The sequence below is a fragment of the Carettochelys insculpta genome, chromosome 21, assembly GCF_033958435.1.
Source record: "Carettochelys insculpta isolate YL-2023 chromosome 21, ASM3395843v1, whole genome shotgun sequence".
Classification (NCBI taxonomy): Eukaryota; Metazoa; Chordata; order Testudines; family Carettochelyidae; genus Carettochelys; species Carettochelys insculpta.
The window spans coordinates 15,559,867-15,578,300 of NC_134157.1; the positions used below are offsets into that span (position 1 = coordinate 15,559,867).

The following is an 18,434-nucleotide window of genomic DNA, read 5'->3' on the forward strand; positions in this document are numbered from 1 at the left end:
AGTGTGTGAGTGTGCATGAGAGAGTGGTGGGATGTTGGTGGGAGCTGTGATGTGTAAATGAATGTATATAAATATGAGTGTGTATAAAATACAGCCTTTTTGTGGAGTGGGTGTGTGTGTGAAGTCTGTTTGGTACATTATTGCCTGTGTCGTGCACTTTGTCAGTATCATAAAAGATTATTCCAGCAGAAAGTCCCACTCTGTTAAGGGCACTGCTTCTGCAGTGCATAGTTGAGCAACATGAATTCTCTTCAAGTTTTCAAAGTCCTGGAAAGTTTTGATAAGCAAATACGGTCCAGGCTCTGCTCCTCCATTGGTTGTTTCTTCACCGCCAGATTTTGACACAAATAATCTGATTGAAAAATCAGGGAGGGGAACAGGGGCAAAAAAACCCCAACAAAAAACAGAAAGAAAAAAGGAGAAGTGTCTATTTCAGAAGACAGCTACCAAGTGAAAAAGTGGAAGATAGAGAAGACCTCTTGCTGTGGGGTTTGTCGGGGGAGTCTTGAATCCTGCAAACTACAAGTCCCCAAACAGGTGATTTTTTTACACGTTTGCTAACTTTGTTGAATTTAGTCCTGTGATGTGTCTTCATCAGCTTTTATTTTTGCTTTTCTTGTGTTTGCAGATATATTCCACCACATCACTTATGTGTGCTAGGGATTATTTAGAATAATAAGGAGCCTAGATAAAATGATCAAACTTTAAAAAAAAAAACTGTACGTTTAATTACCTTAAATATGTACACAGGCATGCACATATGCTAAAATTAGTAGTAACAGAGATAAACAGCAAAAAAAAGTTAGTGATAGTACTTTGCCCTTAAATACCTAGGTTACAACAAGCACCTATAAGCAGAATTTATTTCCAGTGGTGTCCCTTTGTATCTGGGAAATGAGGACAGATTACATTTTTCCTTTCAGTTGATATTTTCATGGGACCAGAGCTTCAGCTTAAGTAAATTCAGAAAGCTACATTCACTTCAATGAAGCTGTGCCAATTTACACCAGTTGAGGATTTGGTCCATTCTTTTAGGTATATTTGGCTCCAGTTTAGCAATTGATTTAACTTGTGTGCCCCCTCTGAAATATGCTTTTAATGTGGCATAATCTTAACATACAAAATAAGTTTGAGCTCCCACCTGACATGCAGCAGATCGGTGCAATGCACAGGGCAGTTGAATGGACAAATGTCAAGCCCACAGGATAGGTAAGTCTGTAAAGTAAAAGTATATAGGATTTGCTTTATAATATCTTGTCAAAACTATTTGTCCTTTGACATCCAATTCAAAGCCCAAAGTGGAAACATTTTCAGTGATTTCAACAGGAGCTGAATCACACTCCTGAAATCATTTTTAAAATAACTTTAATTTTTTAAAAAGTTATTTAAACAAGATGGGCAACTATTCCATCCACATCATGAGTAAAACTATCATGAAAAATTGCCAACTCTGATACAACATTAATTTGCCCAACCTTACCACAATAAAGAAGAACTAAAGATATGCTACCACCCCCATAAAAACAAGTACAAATTACTCAAATTACCTTGTGAGTACACTTTGATAAAGATGCACTAGTGAGTTTGAATTTTAGGTTAAAAGAAAGTCTTTTGAATGGTACTTGAGATTCAAAGTGTCAGGAGCCCGTAAAACCTCTTATTTTGTTACAATTAAAAAATTAATGCATGCAGAGGGTAATAGGATTTCTTCACAATGTACTATATTCTCTAAGACAGAGTTCTTTATTTTTTGTAAGGTTTGTGCTTTAGTTTGGTTTTTTGTTTGCTGTTTTGTTTTGCACCCAGAAAATTAAAACAAACAAACCCCTAAACCCTAAAATAGCAAGTAAAGTTTGAAGGAAGAAGAAAATATTTTCCCCTGGGCTGAGCCCTTCTACAGTGATCAACCCATCTGAAAATGTATTTTATTTTTAACTCTAAAAGTGTGTTCCGAATTTTCTTCAAACATGGTGAAAAAACTTCTTTCATCTTGAGAGTTAACTTTCCAAATTTGGACACAGAGGGATTGAAATTTCAGGAGTTACAAGGGGATGAAAGTCTGCCTTAGAGTGGAACAAATTAGCAATGTAAGGCTTGATTCTGGGTGGTTTTGATTGCTTACCATGATCAGGTCTGCAGGGTGCAATCCTGCAAACACATGCTACCATATGTTTGCTTATTGTTGTGAGTATTCTTGTTGAAGTCAGTGGAACCACTCACAGCTTTAAGTACTTCACTTGGTAGTGTTTGCAGGATCAGGTTCTAAGCTACGAAGATCATCTTGGTATTTCCATAAGAGCAGTCTTCTGATAGGTATAGGAACCCTTTACGGTACCAACAAAGGGGCTGACCCTGCATTTTTGTGCACTGCAAATTCTCATTCTGAATCAAGGATGCACAAGGACTTTAGGATCAGGCCAGTGTTCCCACTAATTTTTTTCCATCTATGGTCAGAATAAATTTTGTTACGTGCACCAAGCCATGGGCAGATGTGTACCACTAATAGAAGCACATGCTGCCGGCTGTGGGTGCTCTGCTGGTCAGCTGAGTGGCACCCAGATCTCTCCTGGGCAGATGCCCAAGCGTTCGGCTTACGGAGAACACTGGATTAAGCACTATGCTTCAGTTCAACTAAAACTGAGAAATCCCTTAAAGACATTCCAAAAGAAGTTCTTGTATGTCATCACGTGTAACTATGTGACTGTAGTATATTTTACGCATTTTTAGTTAGATTTTCCCTATAAACTCTATGGGTCATCCATCAACTGAGTCCTAAAGCCTCTAGGAACCTTTGGGATGCAAGATGCTCTGCAAATATAAGATATTATTGTGAGTATTGTCCTAGGTTATCAAAAGAGGTAGTGATATGGAGTGCCTCCGTTTTGGGAGTCCCTAAGATGCATTAGTGGGGCCTGATTTTCAGAAATTGCTGGCCACTCACTTGGTAAATCAGGATCTTTAAGGGGTCTCAATTTAGGCACCCAAAAATCAAAAAGTCTCAAATCACTAAAACATTAGACACTTTTGAAAACTCTGGGAATATTTTGTCCATGATGAAAACCAAAACTGTCATGTGGCCAGTCTCCCAAGGGCTTTCTCTGGCTGCTTGGAAAATAAATAGTCAGCTGGGATGTTATTGTGCATTGTGAGCAGTAAATAAGTAACAGACGAGTCTGAGATTGACTTTACATTCCCTTTTGAATGAAAATGAATCTACGACAGCCACCTTTAGGATAATCATCCTTGGAAAATTAGTGAAATCTTTCTTCTATGATCAACACCAAGGAAAGGATCATCACCAAAGAAAACAGTAAAACCAGCGCTCTAAACGTTGAACATAACTGTGCTGGAAGACGCTGTGACTGCTAAGACATAGGACTGCCAATTTTGGTTGGCTGTATTTCTGGTGGTTTCATCATCAGACGTAATCTTTACTTAAAGATTAGTCTTTGATTTCCAGGGACTCCAGGACCATCCCGGAGGGCCAGCAATCCTGTTAAGACAAAGTGTTGTCTCTTAAAGGTGGGGAACATAGTGCCGGTTTCCCTTGGCATTATGGTTAGATAATAGTAGCAGTTGACCACTTGCCACTGACAATCTGTGTTTCAGAAAGAGATAATATTTTTCTCTCCCAATCTGTGCTTCCAGCTTTCCTCACATTTGGTTGTGTGAATCACAAATATAATCTGAAGCAGTTAATTAACTACACTCTGGGTTCCCAGTTCCTGTTTTCGCTGTAATGAGGGGAGTGCATGTGGGGAGGGGAACTTCCTTTTGCAACGTTCACTAGTGCACCAAAGATCATAGAACTAACCCAGAGCCATTATCTGTCATAGAGACATGGAGCCAGATTTGTCTGTCAGTTATTCTGGAGTAATTCCACTGATTTCTATGGAGCTATTCCAGATTTATACTCAGGAACTGAGAGCAAAATTTGACCCCATGTACTTAAACGAACTACCATGGGCCCAATGCTGCAAGCCACCCTCCAATCGGGAAACTCCTACAGACTTCAGTGGAAGTTTTCTACATTCTGACGGGCACGGTTGGGCCCTGTAACTTTGTGGCACTTACAAGAAGCCTCAATAGTGAGTTATGGGCAAGTAAATACAACGAGGTAATATGGAGAAATTGGTTGTTCACCAACACTGAAGATTAAAAGATGCTAGTCCATTTTCAGCCCTATAACTTTCAGCCCTCTCTAACTTTCTACCCTAACAATTTCTCCTTGTGACCCACTTTCTCATGTTAATCTCAAGTCACAGGCAATGTTCTTGGTAAAACTGGAAGAAAACCAGGTGAGCCTATTTCAGAATAAAAACTGACGAGGGACTCTAAGGTGTGGCCCAGGGGATGGATTATTAAGCAACAGTAACCCTGGGCCAGATTTACAAGATATTTTGATGCTTAAGATGCAGACAAAGTGACTAGCGTGGTTTGCAAGAACACCTATGACTAGTTAGGTTCCTAACTCTCATTGACTTAAGTGGAACATAGGCTCCTAACCTGTTTAGTCACTACAATACTGTAAATCACACTAGTCACTCTATTTGCATCTTCTGGCACCTAAATGCCTTTGGAAACGTGTTCTCCTGCCCCTTGGGACAACACTAGGCAAAACACTAGTCAATAAAATCATATTTTGAACACTCAATGTCCCCTCTAATTTTTTCCCATACATAAGCTGCGTCTACACGTGCACGCTACTTCGAAGTAGCGGCACCAACTTCGACGTTAGGCGGCGAGACGTTGAAGTCGCTAACCTCATGAGGAGATAGGAATAGCGCCCTACTTCGACGTTCAACGTCGAAGTAGGGACCGTGTAGACGATCCGCGTCCCGCAACGTCGAAATTGCTGGGTCCTCCATGGCGGCCATCAGCTGGGGGGTTGAGAGATGCTCTCTCTCCAGCCCCTGCGGGGCTCTATGGTCACCGTGGGCAGCAGCCCTTAGCCCAGGGCTTCTGGCTGCTTCTGCGGCAGCTGGGGATCTATGCTGCAGGCACAGGGTCTGCAACCAGTTGTCAGCTCTGTGTATCTTGTGTTGTTTAGTGCAACTGTGTCTGGGAGGGGCCCTTTAAGGGAGCGGCTGGCTGTTGAGTCCGCCCTGTGACCCTGTCTGCAGCTGTGCCTGGCATCCCTATTTCGATGTGTGCTACTTTGACGTGTAGACGTTCCCTCGCTGCGCCTATTTCGATGTTGGGCTGAGCAACGTCGAAGTTGAACATCGACGTTGCCGGCCCTGGAGGACGTGTAGACGTTATTCATCGAAATAGACTATTTCGATGTTGGCTGCACGTGTAGACGTAGCCATAGTGGAATAAATTTTGTTATGTGCACCAAGGCATCTGTGGCTGTGCACCACCAATAGAAACACAGGCTGCCAGCTGTGGGCGTTCTGGTAACCAGCTGGGCAGCATTAGGATCTCTGCTGGGTGGCCACCCAAGTGCTCACCTTACAGGGAACACTGCTCAAGGTCAGTTCCAACACCAGAGCCTGGAGAATGGACTAGATGAGCTCAGAGACCTTTTCCATTTCTATTTACTATGTTTCCATGATCCATTCACATCTTTCCCTGGCTGTCCTATCCTGCCTCACTGAGACAGTTCTGGTCATTCTTGCTCTACAGGTGCTGTTTTTTTTCTTTTCTTTTTTTTTAGTAAATATGTACATTACACTTCAACTGTTCTTCTGTTGGTGGGCAGAGGGTGGATACTTATCTGTCAATATGCAGCCAGGATTTACTACAAACTGTCCATAGTGAAATATACCAGGCATTCCTTTTACTGCCACTGTATATAGGGCAGATGCAAATATGCATGCAAATAAGAGACCACCTGACCTTTCTGCAGTGTCTATCATTGAGCACTTTCCTGTGTTCTCGAGCACAAGAGCAGTTATTAGCCCTGTGAAAGCGGGGAGGGAGCAGGCCTGTGTATTAGAGATAACAGATGTATTGCAAGCGAATTGCTGATGGTTAAATTTCAGCATTTTATGTTTGTTTCTAACTGATGTTTTTCAACAGCCTCGTAGAGCTTGTTTCAGAGCTAGCATGTTACTCTGTCCCACTCAGCACTTTTGCTCTGCTATTTGCTTGGACTGTCATTTGTCAACTAAAAAGCAAAATCATGGACATGAAGCTGTTAAAGAAATTCCCAGTGCACCGAAGAGGTTAACTATTAGCATTTGTATTGTGGCCACTGTACGGAGATAGAGCAGAAAGAAAGCCTATGGCTCAGACAGATACTTTCTGGACAGCTCTCCTATTTTATCATCCATTCAAAAGGCAAGAATCAGAGGTGCAGCACTGTCCAGTGGCTGGGGCTTGGGTGAAGCAGTTCTACGTTCAGTTGCTGTCTTTGCCACTGACTTGCTGTGTGGCCTTGGTTGTGTCATTCAGCCTTGATGTGCTTCACTTTTTTCCTTTTGTAGAACAGTACTTCTTTGCCTCAGACCGCATGGTAAGAATGAAATCTTTATTAAAGCACTTTGAGATTTGCAGTCATCACCACAGCCAGTGATAAACAATATCTGTCAATGACATGATGCCCCTTTTGCCTCGTCCATGGGTTTCAGTCTTCTATCCTGGAGGTGAGGAACCCATCTCAGCTATTTCCCTTCAGCCGTGCCTCTTCTTTGACTGGGTGAGGGTTGGAAGAACAGGAGCCTTCAACTGAATTCCGCGCCTCAATATAGGTTGTTCATCCATAAATATAACACAAGCATTTTATTTCTGGTCATCAAAGCACCAGGAACAGGACAGGGGAAAGGGATGAGGTTGGGGGGCAGCAGGTTCGAAAGGAGATGAGAAGTGATGGAAAACATTTTTGTTCCTCACCATTATTTATCTCATCCTTCTGTGTTTCTGCCCAGGAAGTACATGTAAAATGCCACGTTCTTTTTTGGTGAAGAGTAAGAAGGCCCATACCTACCACCAGCACCACTTTGTGGATGTGGACCTGCCAGTACCCACATGGGATCCAATACCATCCCTTTGCCTTGGTGAGTCAGATCAATCCTCAGTACTTGCTGAAGTAGGCCAGAACAAATGGCAATTGGAAAGCCACGGTGGCAACACAGAGCTGTGTTACCCAGCTGGGAACCTCTTTCAGTAGCTTGCCTGTTGAAGTCAGTGGGAGTTGAGCAAGAGTCAAGAATATGAAATGATTAAACAGTGAGTGAAGGGCTTCAACACAGATGTTGACTTCCCCGCTGCATGTTTCCTTGCACTTCCTCTCTAGACCAAATCTGCTGCTGGCATAAATGGGTACAACCCTGTTCAAATCAATGGAATTGTACCTTTTTTTCAAAAACTGAATTCAGCCTCTTCCCTTCGACTTCATGATTTGTTGTTTCCAGGGGCAGTACAGAGACACTGCACTATATCCAATTTAAAAGCTTGAATAAAGGGGCTTTATATTGATTTCCAGATCTCTGCCTCAGCTGCACAGAAATCACTGCAAAAAGCCCTCCCTTCTGCTTTCTTTCACTTTAAATATACTGTGAAGATTTATTCTCATTTTTGGCCAGAGGGCAGTTTTAGTGCATTCACAAACACTTCTCTGTCTTTGCATTACCACCCAGCAGTGAGGTGCAAGGAATTTCACAGCAGGATGGAGCGATGACAGGAGACCTGTGCAGAAAGGAATTGCGCCCTTGACTGTTTCATAGTGAGGAACTCAAGGGGAAACTGAGGTGTGCTGCCTGCTTAAATAAGCCTTAATTTGTAGATGGATTTCCAACCCCAACTGACTCCTCACCCCCATGCACTGTCCCACAGCTGTCACTGAAGCAGGACAGAGGGGGTAGTCATCTGCACCTTTCAAGCACCATTCAGATTTTCTTTATTCAAATTCAGGCTCAAGTTACAGTTTGCTTTGGCCCTGCCTGCAAAACCAGAGCCTAGCCCTGTCGTATCCTCATGGGAAAGAGCCAGGAGACAGCATGGTAAATTGCCATCCTTTGGAGAAATGTATTGTGCAGTTCAGTACCAAGGGAGAGTTTGTCCCTTTCTCTGTTGTCTCTTACCCACAAGGTGTCCCAGCCTTTTCTGAAACCTATGACACACCCCCTTTTCAGACAGTTCAACTTCTTCCATTTCCAAGGTCAGCCTGTTGCTGAGTAAGGAGAGAGGTGAAAGCAAACCAGTCCAGACACTTGGAAGAGGCCCACTGCATCTCCTATTTCTAACCAGCAATTTGTGTTGGATCTGTTTGAGTGATGGCCTGGCCAGGTGTACAGAAATGTGAGGGTCACTGAACACTGAGGTCAGGACAAGACTTCTGGGTTCTGTTTCTGGCTCCGCCATGATATGACAAGCCCTTTTAACCAGAGTTTACTGCTCTAGGAGGTGGGAATAAGAATCCTGTATTCTCTGCAGGAAGGGCGGTGAGGCTGAATTTGTTAGCAATGGTTAAGCCTGGGAATGAAACTTACTGCAGCAAATCCCGGGGCACTTAGGATTTTATGGGTGTTAGTCTGCTTCAAATCACATGCCCTCTTCTTTCCTTCCTCCTTGTCTCCCTCCCCCCAGCCCACGGTTTGCCACTTGGACCTACAAGGCAACGGTAAACTTCACATTCTTCTTCTCCTTCATGCACAGGCCCTGTCTCTGAAGCTAAGAATAACCTCCATTACCAATTAGCACTACGGGGCTTATGACACATAGTTAAACAGTTCTGCTTCCATCCACCAGAGCACAGTGATGCATATGAACATCCACATGTGCACTCATTCATACACACTTGCTAACTCATTACAGTATTGATCAAAGGTAGAAAAAGTACCTAAAAAGTTACTTGAGTCAGAGTGAAGCTGCTTTTGGGGGGTGGGGGTGGGGGTGGGGATGTACTTAAGTACAAGTTACTGTTGCCTCCTTGGAAAACTTCTCAAGAAAAGGTACACAGACATGACCTCTAGATTGTACTTAAGTATCCAGAAGTGAAAGCAGCTCCACTTTTACTCAAGTAACTGTTTGGGTACTTTTCCCACCTCTGGTATTTATATTTTGCCACCTAGAATAACCTAATTGATTCCATTCTGCTCACAGCCCCATGTGACAAGTCCCCAGAGCAAGTCAGGACCTTCTGCGCAGAGTTCAAAAGCGAGTACCCAGAATGCCTTGCTCCAAAACAAGACAAGGACTGTGCTGGACTGAAGGAGGAAGGTGCACCTGCCCAGTATCTGAACAGGACATTGTCAAGTCCTCCAGCTCAAGGTTAGCTACACAAGGCCAAGCTCTCCAGAGAGCTCAGGGCCACTTTTTCACGTTTGGCACCTACAACTGGGGCCAGATTTTTAATAGACTTGTTCCCATAGTGGTGCCTCTGGTCACATTGTTTATGGCAGAGCTGAGCCCTTTTGAAAACCTGCCCCAGAATGGACAAGGCATCAGTGGATTGTACGATGGTTGTTGTTTTGGTAGCCAGGCCCTCGGAATAAATAGGATCCAGCGTATACAAGGTATTGGCCAATTAAAGCCGTACTGATTCTGAGAGAGTTTCATCCGTTAGCAGAGTACCCACCTTGCTCAGCTTCTCAGCCAACATCCAAGGTACATCTACGTTATAGGGATTATCGACCCTACCACAGTCGATCTTCTGGAGTTAATTTACCACGTCTAGCAGGGAATGCATTAAATTGAATGTACAGGGCACCCTGTTGACCACGGCACTACTGCACCGCGTTAGGCGTAAGGGAAGTCGACAGGAGTGCAGGCTCCCATCGACCTCCCTTAGTGGAGATGGTGCGGAAACTCAAATTAAGGTGCATTGACTTCAGGTGTGTAATTGACGTGCCTGCAATTGTGTACCTTAATTCGTCCTTCCCCCGTAGTGTAGCCCTGCCCTGAATACACAAATGGGGTGGCTCAGCAGCACAGACAGCACTAGCTGTGTTAAAGGGAAGTCTCATATCAGTCAAGGTAACATGAATGCTGGAAGCATCTCTTCTCTGCATCACAGGCCCTAGTGGCCTTTAAAGCTCGTGAGCTTGGCAAATGGTTCATACAGTACGGACACTTTAGAGATGCTGGTGATCAAGAGATAGACCAAGGTGGTTCCAGTCACATGGCCCCACAGGTGCACACTCACTTTGCCACCACACCGTTCAAGCACCACCTAATAACAGTCACCTCTAGTGCCTGACCCCCTCAGTTCTCAGTCTGTGGTAGACGACCCAGTCAGCTTGTGTGTAGCAGGCATTGCACCAAACTAGGAAGTGCAAAGTGGGCTGCTGGGAAGTGCTTACTGCTCAGCCTGGAGTATCAGCAACATGAAGCTAATCCACCCACAGCAGCTGGGACAGACTTAGGTCTCGCGTAGCTCCTAGACCCCGTACAGCAGAGTTAAGACAGCCCTGCCCATGTAGAGGTTATGAGAAGGCTTTTCTGTATTCCCCACAGGCAGCACTTCCCTCTGTTTTTCTAGGTCATGCGAGAGAGCACAGCCATAACATTGAAACTGAGACTAGGAACATGTCAGAACCCCCCACCCGTGCACTTGTGCTGCAGGTTCTCATACAAGAGAGAAGAGACAGTAAGGAAGGCAAAGAGCATTTGTAAATGGAGGCTGTTGGTCAGTGCCACATCTGGCAGATCTCTCTGAAGCATGAGCTCCCAGGGTAACTAAGTGCTAGTGTCATTAAACGTGTTCTTCCCAAGCCCTGGCCTGGCCATGAAAGGGACTGAATCTTGATCTGAATGTTGTGACTTAGGCCCCCCTGTAGATGAGATCAGTGTTTGAACTGAAGAGCACTGGTTGCCAATCGTTCCCTGTAGCCTTCCTTTGTCAGAGATTTTCATTGCAGATATTAAGTACAGGTTGAACCTCTCTAACCCAGAAACGTCTCATCCGGCAACATCCATAATCTGGCATGATTTTAGTTTGCCGGACAACCATTTATGAGAGTGGCCAAGTTTCCTGTGGTCCCATAAAGTTTGTTTCCAGCCACCACCCCTGACTCTCCATAGTCTGTGCTGTTCTTTAGAGCTGTGTCTACACGTGCACGCTACTTCGAAGTAGCGGCACTAACTTCAAAATAGCGCCCGTCGCGGCTACACGCGTCGGGCGCTATTTCGAAGTTAACTTCGACATTAGGCGGCGAGACGTCGAAGTCGCTAACCTCATGAGGGGATCGGAATAGCGCCCTACTTCGACGTTCAACGTCGAAGTAGGGACCGTGTAGACGATCTGCGTCCCGCAACGTCGAAATTGCCGGGTCCTCCATGGCGGCCATCAGCTGGGGGGTTGAGAGATGCTCTCTCTCCAGCCCCTGCGGGGCTCTATGGTCACCGTGGGCAGCAGCCCTTAGCCCAGGGCTTCTGGTTGCTGCTGCGGCAGCTGGGGATCCATGCTGCAGGCACAGGGTCTGCAACCAGTTGTCGGCTCTGTGTATCTTGTGTTGTTTAATGCAACTGTGTCTGGGAGGGGCCCTTTAAGGGAGCGGCTTGCTGTTGAGTCCACCCTGTGACCCTGTCTGCAGCTGTGCCTGGCACCCTTATTTCGATGTGTGCTACTTTGGCGTGTAGACGTACCCTCGCAGCGCCTATTTCGATGTGGTGCCGCGCAACGTCGAAGTTGAACATCGACGTTGCCAGCCCTGGAGGAAGTGTAGACGTTATTCATCGAAATAGCCTATTTCGATGTTGCTACATCGAAATAAGCTACTTCGATGTTGGCTTCACGTGTAGACGTAGCCTAGATGTGATATACCCCTAAATGTCTGCTAATGGCCCAGTAAGCAGTGAAACTGTTGGTAATGCTATTAGATAATATTGACCTCTCATGGTGTGGCAAATGCTCTCATCTGGCACCAGTCAGGTCCCAAGGTTGCTGGATTAGAGGGGTTCAAGCTGTACTAATAAAATAACCGTGCTGAGCTGGTCTGGGAGCATTTGCATGAGTACCCAGGCAAAGCAGACAGCCTGCCACTCAATTCTTCTTCTCCTTTGCCACCTCAGAGACATCCATCCCAGCTCTGCGAGTTAAGGACTGCAGCGGTTCTACTGGCACCCCCATCTTCTGCAAACCCAGCTTCTCCTGGGATGTCTTCCATTCTCCATACACCTACAGGGAGATGTCTTCCAGCATGCAGTCAGCCTTCCTGGAGCGCTCTGTTAGTCTGTATGGCAGCCACCTCCTCCCAAGTTCTGAGCCACCTATTGATTACAGCATGCGTTACTCTCCAGACATGGAGACGTACCACTGTGTGAAGTGCAACAAGGTGCAGCACTCAGAGAGGCCTTAGGGCTGGGAGGGAGCCAGGGGTAATTTCCCTTGCATGCCTAGGCCAGTGTCCCACAGGTTTGAATTAAGGTCCAAGGGACCCAGCTGGAGGATGAGTACCAGTAGTCCAGTATTGCAAAGGGCCCTGGGAGCCTATGCAGGCTATAGGTTACTTGGGGTTAGGGTTAGGGTTAGCCAGCACCAAGTCTCACAACACAGAAAGTAATGCTCCGACACAGGCACCTACACCAGCCACCCCGTCATGCTGGTAGCAGAAGGTCTCTGTAAACAAGAAACTGAGTTTGCTGAGCAAAGATTGGCTTAAGCCCTGGAGTTTGGATATGAATCTGCATCTGAAGATCACCGGTTTGGCTCTAGAGTTTTGGCTCAGTCCACGGGGAGGGCAAAGCTAGCTGCCAAGTTCAGAGCCAGTGTGAAAGTTTGGGAAGTGAGGGTGTAGGGTTTGCTTTGAGCTCCTTTTTGTTGGTAAATAGGAATACCTTATTACGTCTAGCCTATAAGTAAACTAACGGGGATAGCTGGCCATTCGCTTTCTTGGCTGGGGAAACAGTTCCGTGATTTGCCTCAGCTAATATGAACAGCTGGAAGGAAACATTAGACCAAAAGAGGCAACTGGAAAAGAGAACGAAAGACACAGCTGGCTCCCAGGATCCTCACTGGCAATTTTCCTCTCCCAGGTCTTCTCCACCCCGCATGGGCTAGAAGTCCATGTCCGAAGGTCTCACAGCGGGACGCGGCCCTTTGCTTGTGAGGTGTGTGGCAAAACTTTTGGACATGCTGTGAGCCTGGAGCAGCACACAAACGTCCACTCCCAGGTTGGTAGCCAACAGTGAGTGGATGGGACTGCAGAATCACCCGTGGCACTGAGTTCCCAAAGAGGCTGGCGCCTCTGATACTTTGAAGCAGAGTCGTGGGCGAATCCCTGCTTATGCTGAGTCCTCCTTGTTAGGTTAGATGGCACACTTCCTGTGACTTGGTGTGATTTGCTGGACTTTAATTGGCAGGCCCTCTTCAAAAATAGCAGAGAATGTGGGAGGGTAGAGGCATAACTAGAGATGGTTCTGAGCCACAATGTTCAGATCTAGAGATGGATCCAAACGTCCTGAGGTGTCTGGAGGGCCATGGTTTTGGTTCAATCCACAGCAGCAAGGTGGACTCACCATGACAATCAGGTCTGAGCCTTCGCAGGCTGTAAGAGTATTTGGATACAGCGATTTGGCTGACATCCACCTGCTATAACAGAAGGGGAATCTCTGGCTGGTAAACATAACAGCCTTGCTGCAGACACACCAGTGCCAGGAACATTTACACATTCCCAGGGGCTAGGAGGACTTAGGACAATGGACCTAATTCTTGGCTCTCTGCTCTCCCAAACCTCAATGTTATCTATGTTAATTCCTGCTACATGTCAGAGGTTCATTTGAAAGAGTTTCCTCCTGTGATACACATCCGCTTGCAAGACACAGACTTGTGCTTCAGACTCCTACATGCTCCTCGGGACAGAGACTTTTTTTTCTTGTGTTTGGACAGCATCTGGCACGATGGGGTCCCAGTACAAGACCAGTTGCTCTTGTGGGCTATTGCAATACAACTGAATAATAATAATAGTGTTCTTGGGTGAGGATTACCTGGTTTGTTTTGTTAGTTTGCTAGCCTGCCTAGTTTTACACAGGATGAACCTCTCTAATCTAGAACTCTCTCATCCGGCAACATCTGTGATCTGGCATGATTTTAGTTAGCTGGATGACCACTTACCATGGATCTGGCCAAGTTTCCCGCAGTCCCATAAAGTTTGTTTCCAGTCACCAGTCCTGGCTCTCAGTGTTCTGTGCTGCTCTTTAGCTGTAATTTACCCCTAGATGTCTTCTAAGAGCCCAGTCAGCAGCTGGTAAGGCTGCTAGACACTATTAACCTCCCATGGTCTGTCAAATTCTATTGTTTGGCAACGGTCAGCCCCAAGGGTGCTGGATTAGAGAGGTTCAACTTGCACGAGCTTTGGGCTCCATTGCTTCATCTGTGAACAATTAATCTGATCCCTCACAATTTCTTTTCCCCCAATAGGAGAGAAGCTTTGAGTGTAAGATGTGCGGAAAGACTTTTAAACGCTCATCCACCCTGTCCACCCACCTCCTGATCCACTCAGACACCCGGCCCTACCCCTGCCAGTACTGCGGCAAGCGCTTCCACCAGAAATCGGACATGAAGAAACACACCTACATTCATACTGGTAGGAAAACTGCCTGACACAAAACACACTCCCCCACAGCCATGCATACACGTGCTCTCGCACACCTGTCGCGCACACTCATGCAAACGTGCACCTGAGCTGGCAACACTGACATGCATACATGTACATGCACGCCTGATCCCACAACATTCACGCACACATGTGCGCGCATGCTCAGACTTCTGAGCCCACTTATGCATCGAGATCATGTACAGAAAGATGCTGATGGTGAGTCTCCTTGTGGGCCCAGTATATATGTTTTAGATGTTGCATGCCTGGCAGCAGCAGCAGAGGGTATAACAGATGTATTCACACCTGTGCAGAGAGGCGGTGCAAGATCTAAGGCTAGGAATCAATGAATTCCCACTGGTCAGCTGCAGGGTTGGAATGTTCCCCTTTGCAACCCAGTTCATAATGGAAGGAGGGAGGGAAGAGCCCATTTCCCTGTTGCAGAGAGGCCCTGAGGCTGTGTTCTGCTTGGGAGAGTTAGGGATGGGGTTCGGGGCTCAGAGACAGGGAAGAAGGAAAAGGACGGGATGACAAAAAGCAGATGAAAAGCAGGAGGGAGCACAGACCGGGCAGGCACGGCAGAGAGCCCAAGGACTGAACGAGATGTGCAGGCTGCGCTCCCGCTCAGCCCTGCAGGGAGGGGTGGGGACGACACGTCAGCAGGGCAGTGTGTAGTGTCCCTGGCCTCTGTGTGTCAGGGGCTGGAGGTGGATGGCAGGAGACAAGTTACTTGATGGTTGTCTTCGGTCCACCCCCTCTGGGGCACCTGGCACTGGCCGCTGTTGGCAGACGAGGTGCTGGGCTAGATGGACCTTTGGTCTGACCTAGTAATGGCCATTTTTATGTTCTCAAGGCTAGACCCACATGGTTGAAACCTACTGGCCCAGCGCAAACAGCTCCCTGCTTTGTGTCTCTGACAGTCTGTTTCTATCCTGTAGGGGAGAAGCCCCACAAATGCCAAGTGTGCGGCAAAGCCTTCAGCCAGAGCTCCAATCTCATCACCCACAGCCGCAAGCACACCGGCTTCAAGCCCTTCAGCTGTGAGCTCTGTGCCAAGGGCTTCCAGCGCAAGGTGGACCTTCGGCGGCACCGGGAGAGCCAGCACAGTGTGAAATGAGAGGACGCCTCCAGCGGTGTTCTAGAGCTCCCACTCACAGCTCCAGGGAATCCCACCTGTCTTTTGGCCTCCGCATGGCTCAGGGCACCCACCATATTCAATACTTATCCCTGTCGGGATTCCCGGAGGTATGGGCCCAGCCATGTCACTCATTATCCTTAGCGTTATCTCACACCCCCTGCGCAGGACCGAGGAAGGCATCGCTGGCAGCCCTCACTGCCTAGTTTTATCACAGCCTCTGCACCAGGCTCTGATCTCAGTTGCTCCTCTGTAAACCCAGACTCACCTTTACTCTGGATTTACACCGAGGGCAGGACCTGACTCGCCTCACCCACTGGCAAGCCAGAGAGACTCCTGGGTTGATGACACTAACTAACCAGCAATCTGTGCCAGGCAGGCTCCCTAATCACATTCTACTTCCGTGGTTGGGAAGATAAGGCCTGGGCATGCAAATCCTTTGCATTCGGTGAGCTGTGCTTAGCTAACACGGGGTTGCCACAGAGGGTCTACATTTGGGGCACAAACAGAGGGACTGACAGACTTGCCGAGCCTTTGGGTCAGGTCGCAGTGGGGAGCTCCATGCTTCCAGATGGGGTGGGGCTGGAAAGGGCCCGGGGTGCTGAGTGCAGTAGAAGCAGCAGTGGCTGGGAGCCCGAGGCCCTCTTGAATTGCCAGGTCCTAGGGCAGTTGCTGTCTTTGTCTCCCCTCCCCCATCAGCAGGCCTGGGCACATACACCTAGACTCACATTCTTGCAACAGAACTCTTTTTTGTTACCGAGTGAAAAATATGTGGTACTGTGTGTGTGTTTTACAGTAGAGTTCCAGGGAGGAACTTAAAAAAGCCAACCCTACTTGCTCATATTAGTACCAGCTGGCGAACTACATGGACTTCGAGGTTACGTGGTATTCAGGACCAGGGGGAATTTTGTTTTCCTGTCACTCTTACAAAAGCAGAAGCTGATCTATCCATCTTGGACCCAACACTTTAGCATGTGAATACCCTACAAGCATTAGAAAGGCAAACTAGCCGTGTTTCCTTCTCTCTTTGGTCTAGTGGTTAAAGCTCAGGGCTGAGAACAAGAACCAGAGATTCTTTCCTTTGTTCTGCTACATCCGCCTTATGTGACCATAGGTGGGGCATAGCCCCGCTCTCTGACTCAGTTTCCCCACCTGGAAAATGGAGATGATACTTCACCTCACAACTGTGTTACAAAATTTAACGTATCCAGGTGTGTCAAGTGCTTGGCTATCCTCAGCTGGAAGACACAAGAGAAGAGCAAAGTGCTGCATTAGGGAAAGAAGTGCTTTTAAATAAGCAGGGCAATGCAGCCCTAACCAACTCACTTCTGAACAACAGTCTGGGACACTGTGTCACTCATTCACTTCATCAGATGCTGGTCTTGGAAATCTGCAGGGCCAGGTATGTGTCACTCAGTGACATCTCTGTGTTTGGCCTGAGGCTGGGATGCAGCTCTGGTCCCTTTGTCCCTCTCTTTAGCTTAGTATTAGTGAATGGACAAAAAGCCCTGCAGTGACTCTCCAATGGATAGGAAAGCCAAGATGCCCGTGGGGAATTTGTTTACTGCCAGAAGGAAAGGGCCAAATCCTATTCTCAGTTACCCCAGTGTAAAGGCAAAGTAACCCCCATGGCTCTGGCCAGGATGTGAAGGACAAATGCCTCTGTATTTGTGCTGCCTTCCACTGTGATGCAATCTGGTGACTCAAAACACTCTGTCCTTTGCTTGTACATTTACACACATATTTATACTGATTGTAACATATTTTTATGGTAATAAACTGGACTGTAACAACCTGTATGGACCTGTTTAGGTTTTCCAAACAGATACTGTGCTTCCGCTCAGCACTAGGGAGGAAGAGTATGTGGATTAAAAACACCCATTTCAAGAAAGGCTTTGGGCCATGCCCAGTTCTGGATTTGCAGTAATCTCTCTGTTGTACTAGTTTTCACTCATTAAATATCGCAGGGGCCTAGGCCACATCATGGACTGAAGTATCACTTGGGATACTAAGTTCACCCCCTACTCAGAGCCCACAGGCAGACCAGCAAAGAACATGTGGGTCAGGTTTTGGTCTTGTTCATTGCATGATACATACACAGAGCTCCATATAGGTGGAATAGAGTTACCGTCACCTACAGTCAGCTCTTTTAATCAGTCCCAGCCAGTGTTTGGGTATGGGTCAAAGACGGGGCTTCAAGGGCTGGGTACAGCCAGTGGGGAGAAATGGGGCTGGGTAATCAGTCTCAGGGTTCTGGATAGGACAGCAAGCATGTGCCAAAACAACAAGAAGTCCTGTGGCTCCTTACAGACTAACAGATATTTTGGAGCATGAGCTTCCGTGGGCAAAGACCCGCTTTGTCAGATGCATTATTGGGGTGGGGGGTTTCAGAGGAGGATTTAAAAGGGAGTCTCAGTCAAGGGGAGGGCAGGTGTGCACACACACACACACACACACACACACACAATGTGCACACATGCACACACCCCTGCCCCCCGAGCCCTCTGCAGAGTAAAAGGTCATTTTAAGATTACTAGCCACATTGACAGTGATTTGTTGGTTTATTCCCCCCACCCCAATCACCAAAATAAATGTCAGGTGTTCCCAGGTGTCTGAGGACCACGACCACTTGCACTCCCAACCTCTCCCAGCACCATGCTCTGCGCTGCAACAGCAGGTGTTGAGGTCTGATTTAAGAGCAGAGCTGGTCACTGAAATGCTGGCCTGGCCTGAAAAGCAGCTATGCCAAAAGCACCTGTGAACCACTCATATAAACAAACCAGACAGATGGTTCTTCCAAGTGCCAGCAAACAACACCT

At 46.9% G+C, this 18,434-nt stretch overlaps 1 protein-coding gene across 1 annotated transcript; it reads left to right on the top strand.

Annotated features, from left to right (window-relative positions):
• Positions 1–417: 417 nt before the first annotated feature.
• GFI1B (growth factor independent 1B transcriptional repressor) lies at positions 418–17,394 on the top strand. The gene is made up of 7 exons (XM_075015400.1): positions 418–537; positions 6,873–7,001; positions 9,049–9,216; positions 11,959–12,221; positions 12,922–13,059; positions 14,306–14,471; positions 15,419–17,394. Exons 2-7 carry the CDS (start codon positions 6,887–6,889, stop codon positions 15,595–15,597), a joined length of 1,029 nt encoding a protein of 342 aa, XP_074871501.1. The 5' UTR covers positions 418–537; positions 6,873–6,886; the 3' UTR covers positions 15,598–17,394.
• The last annotated feature ends 1,040 nt before the right edge of the window (positions 17,395–18,434 follow it).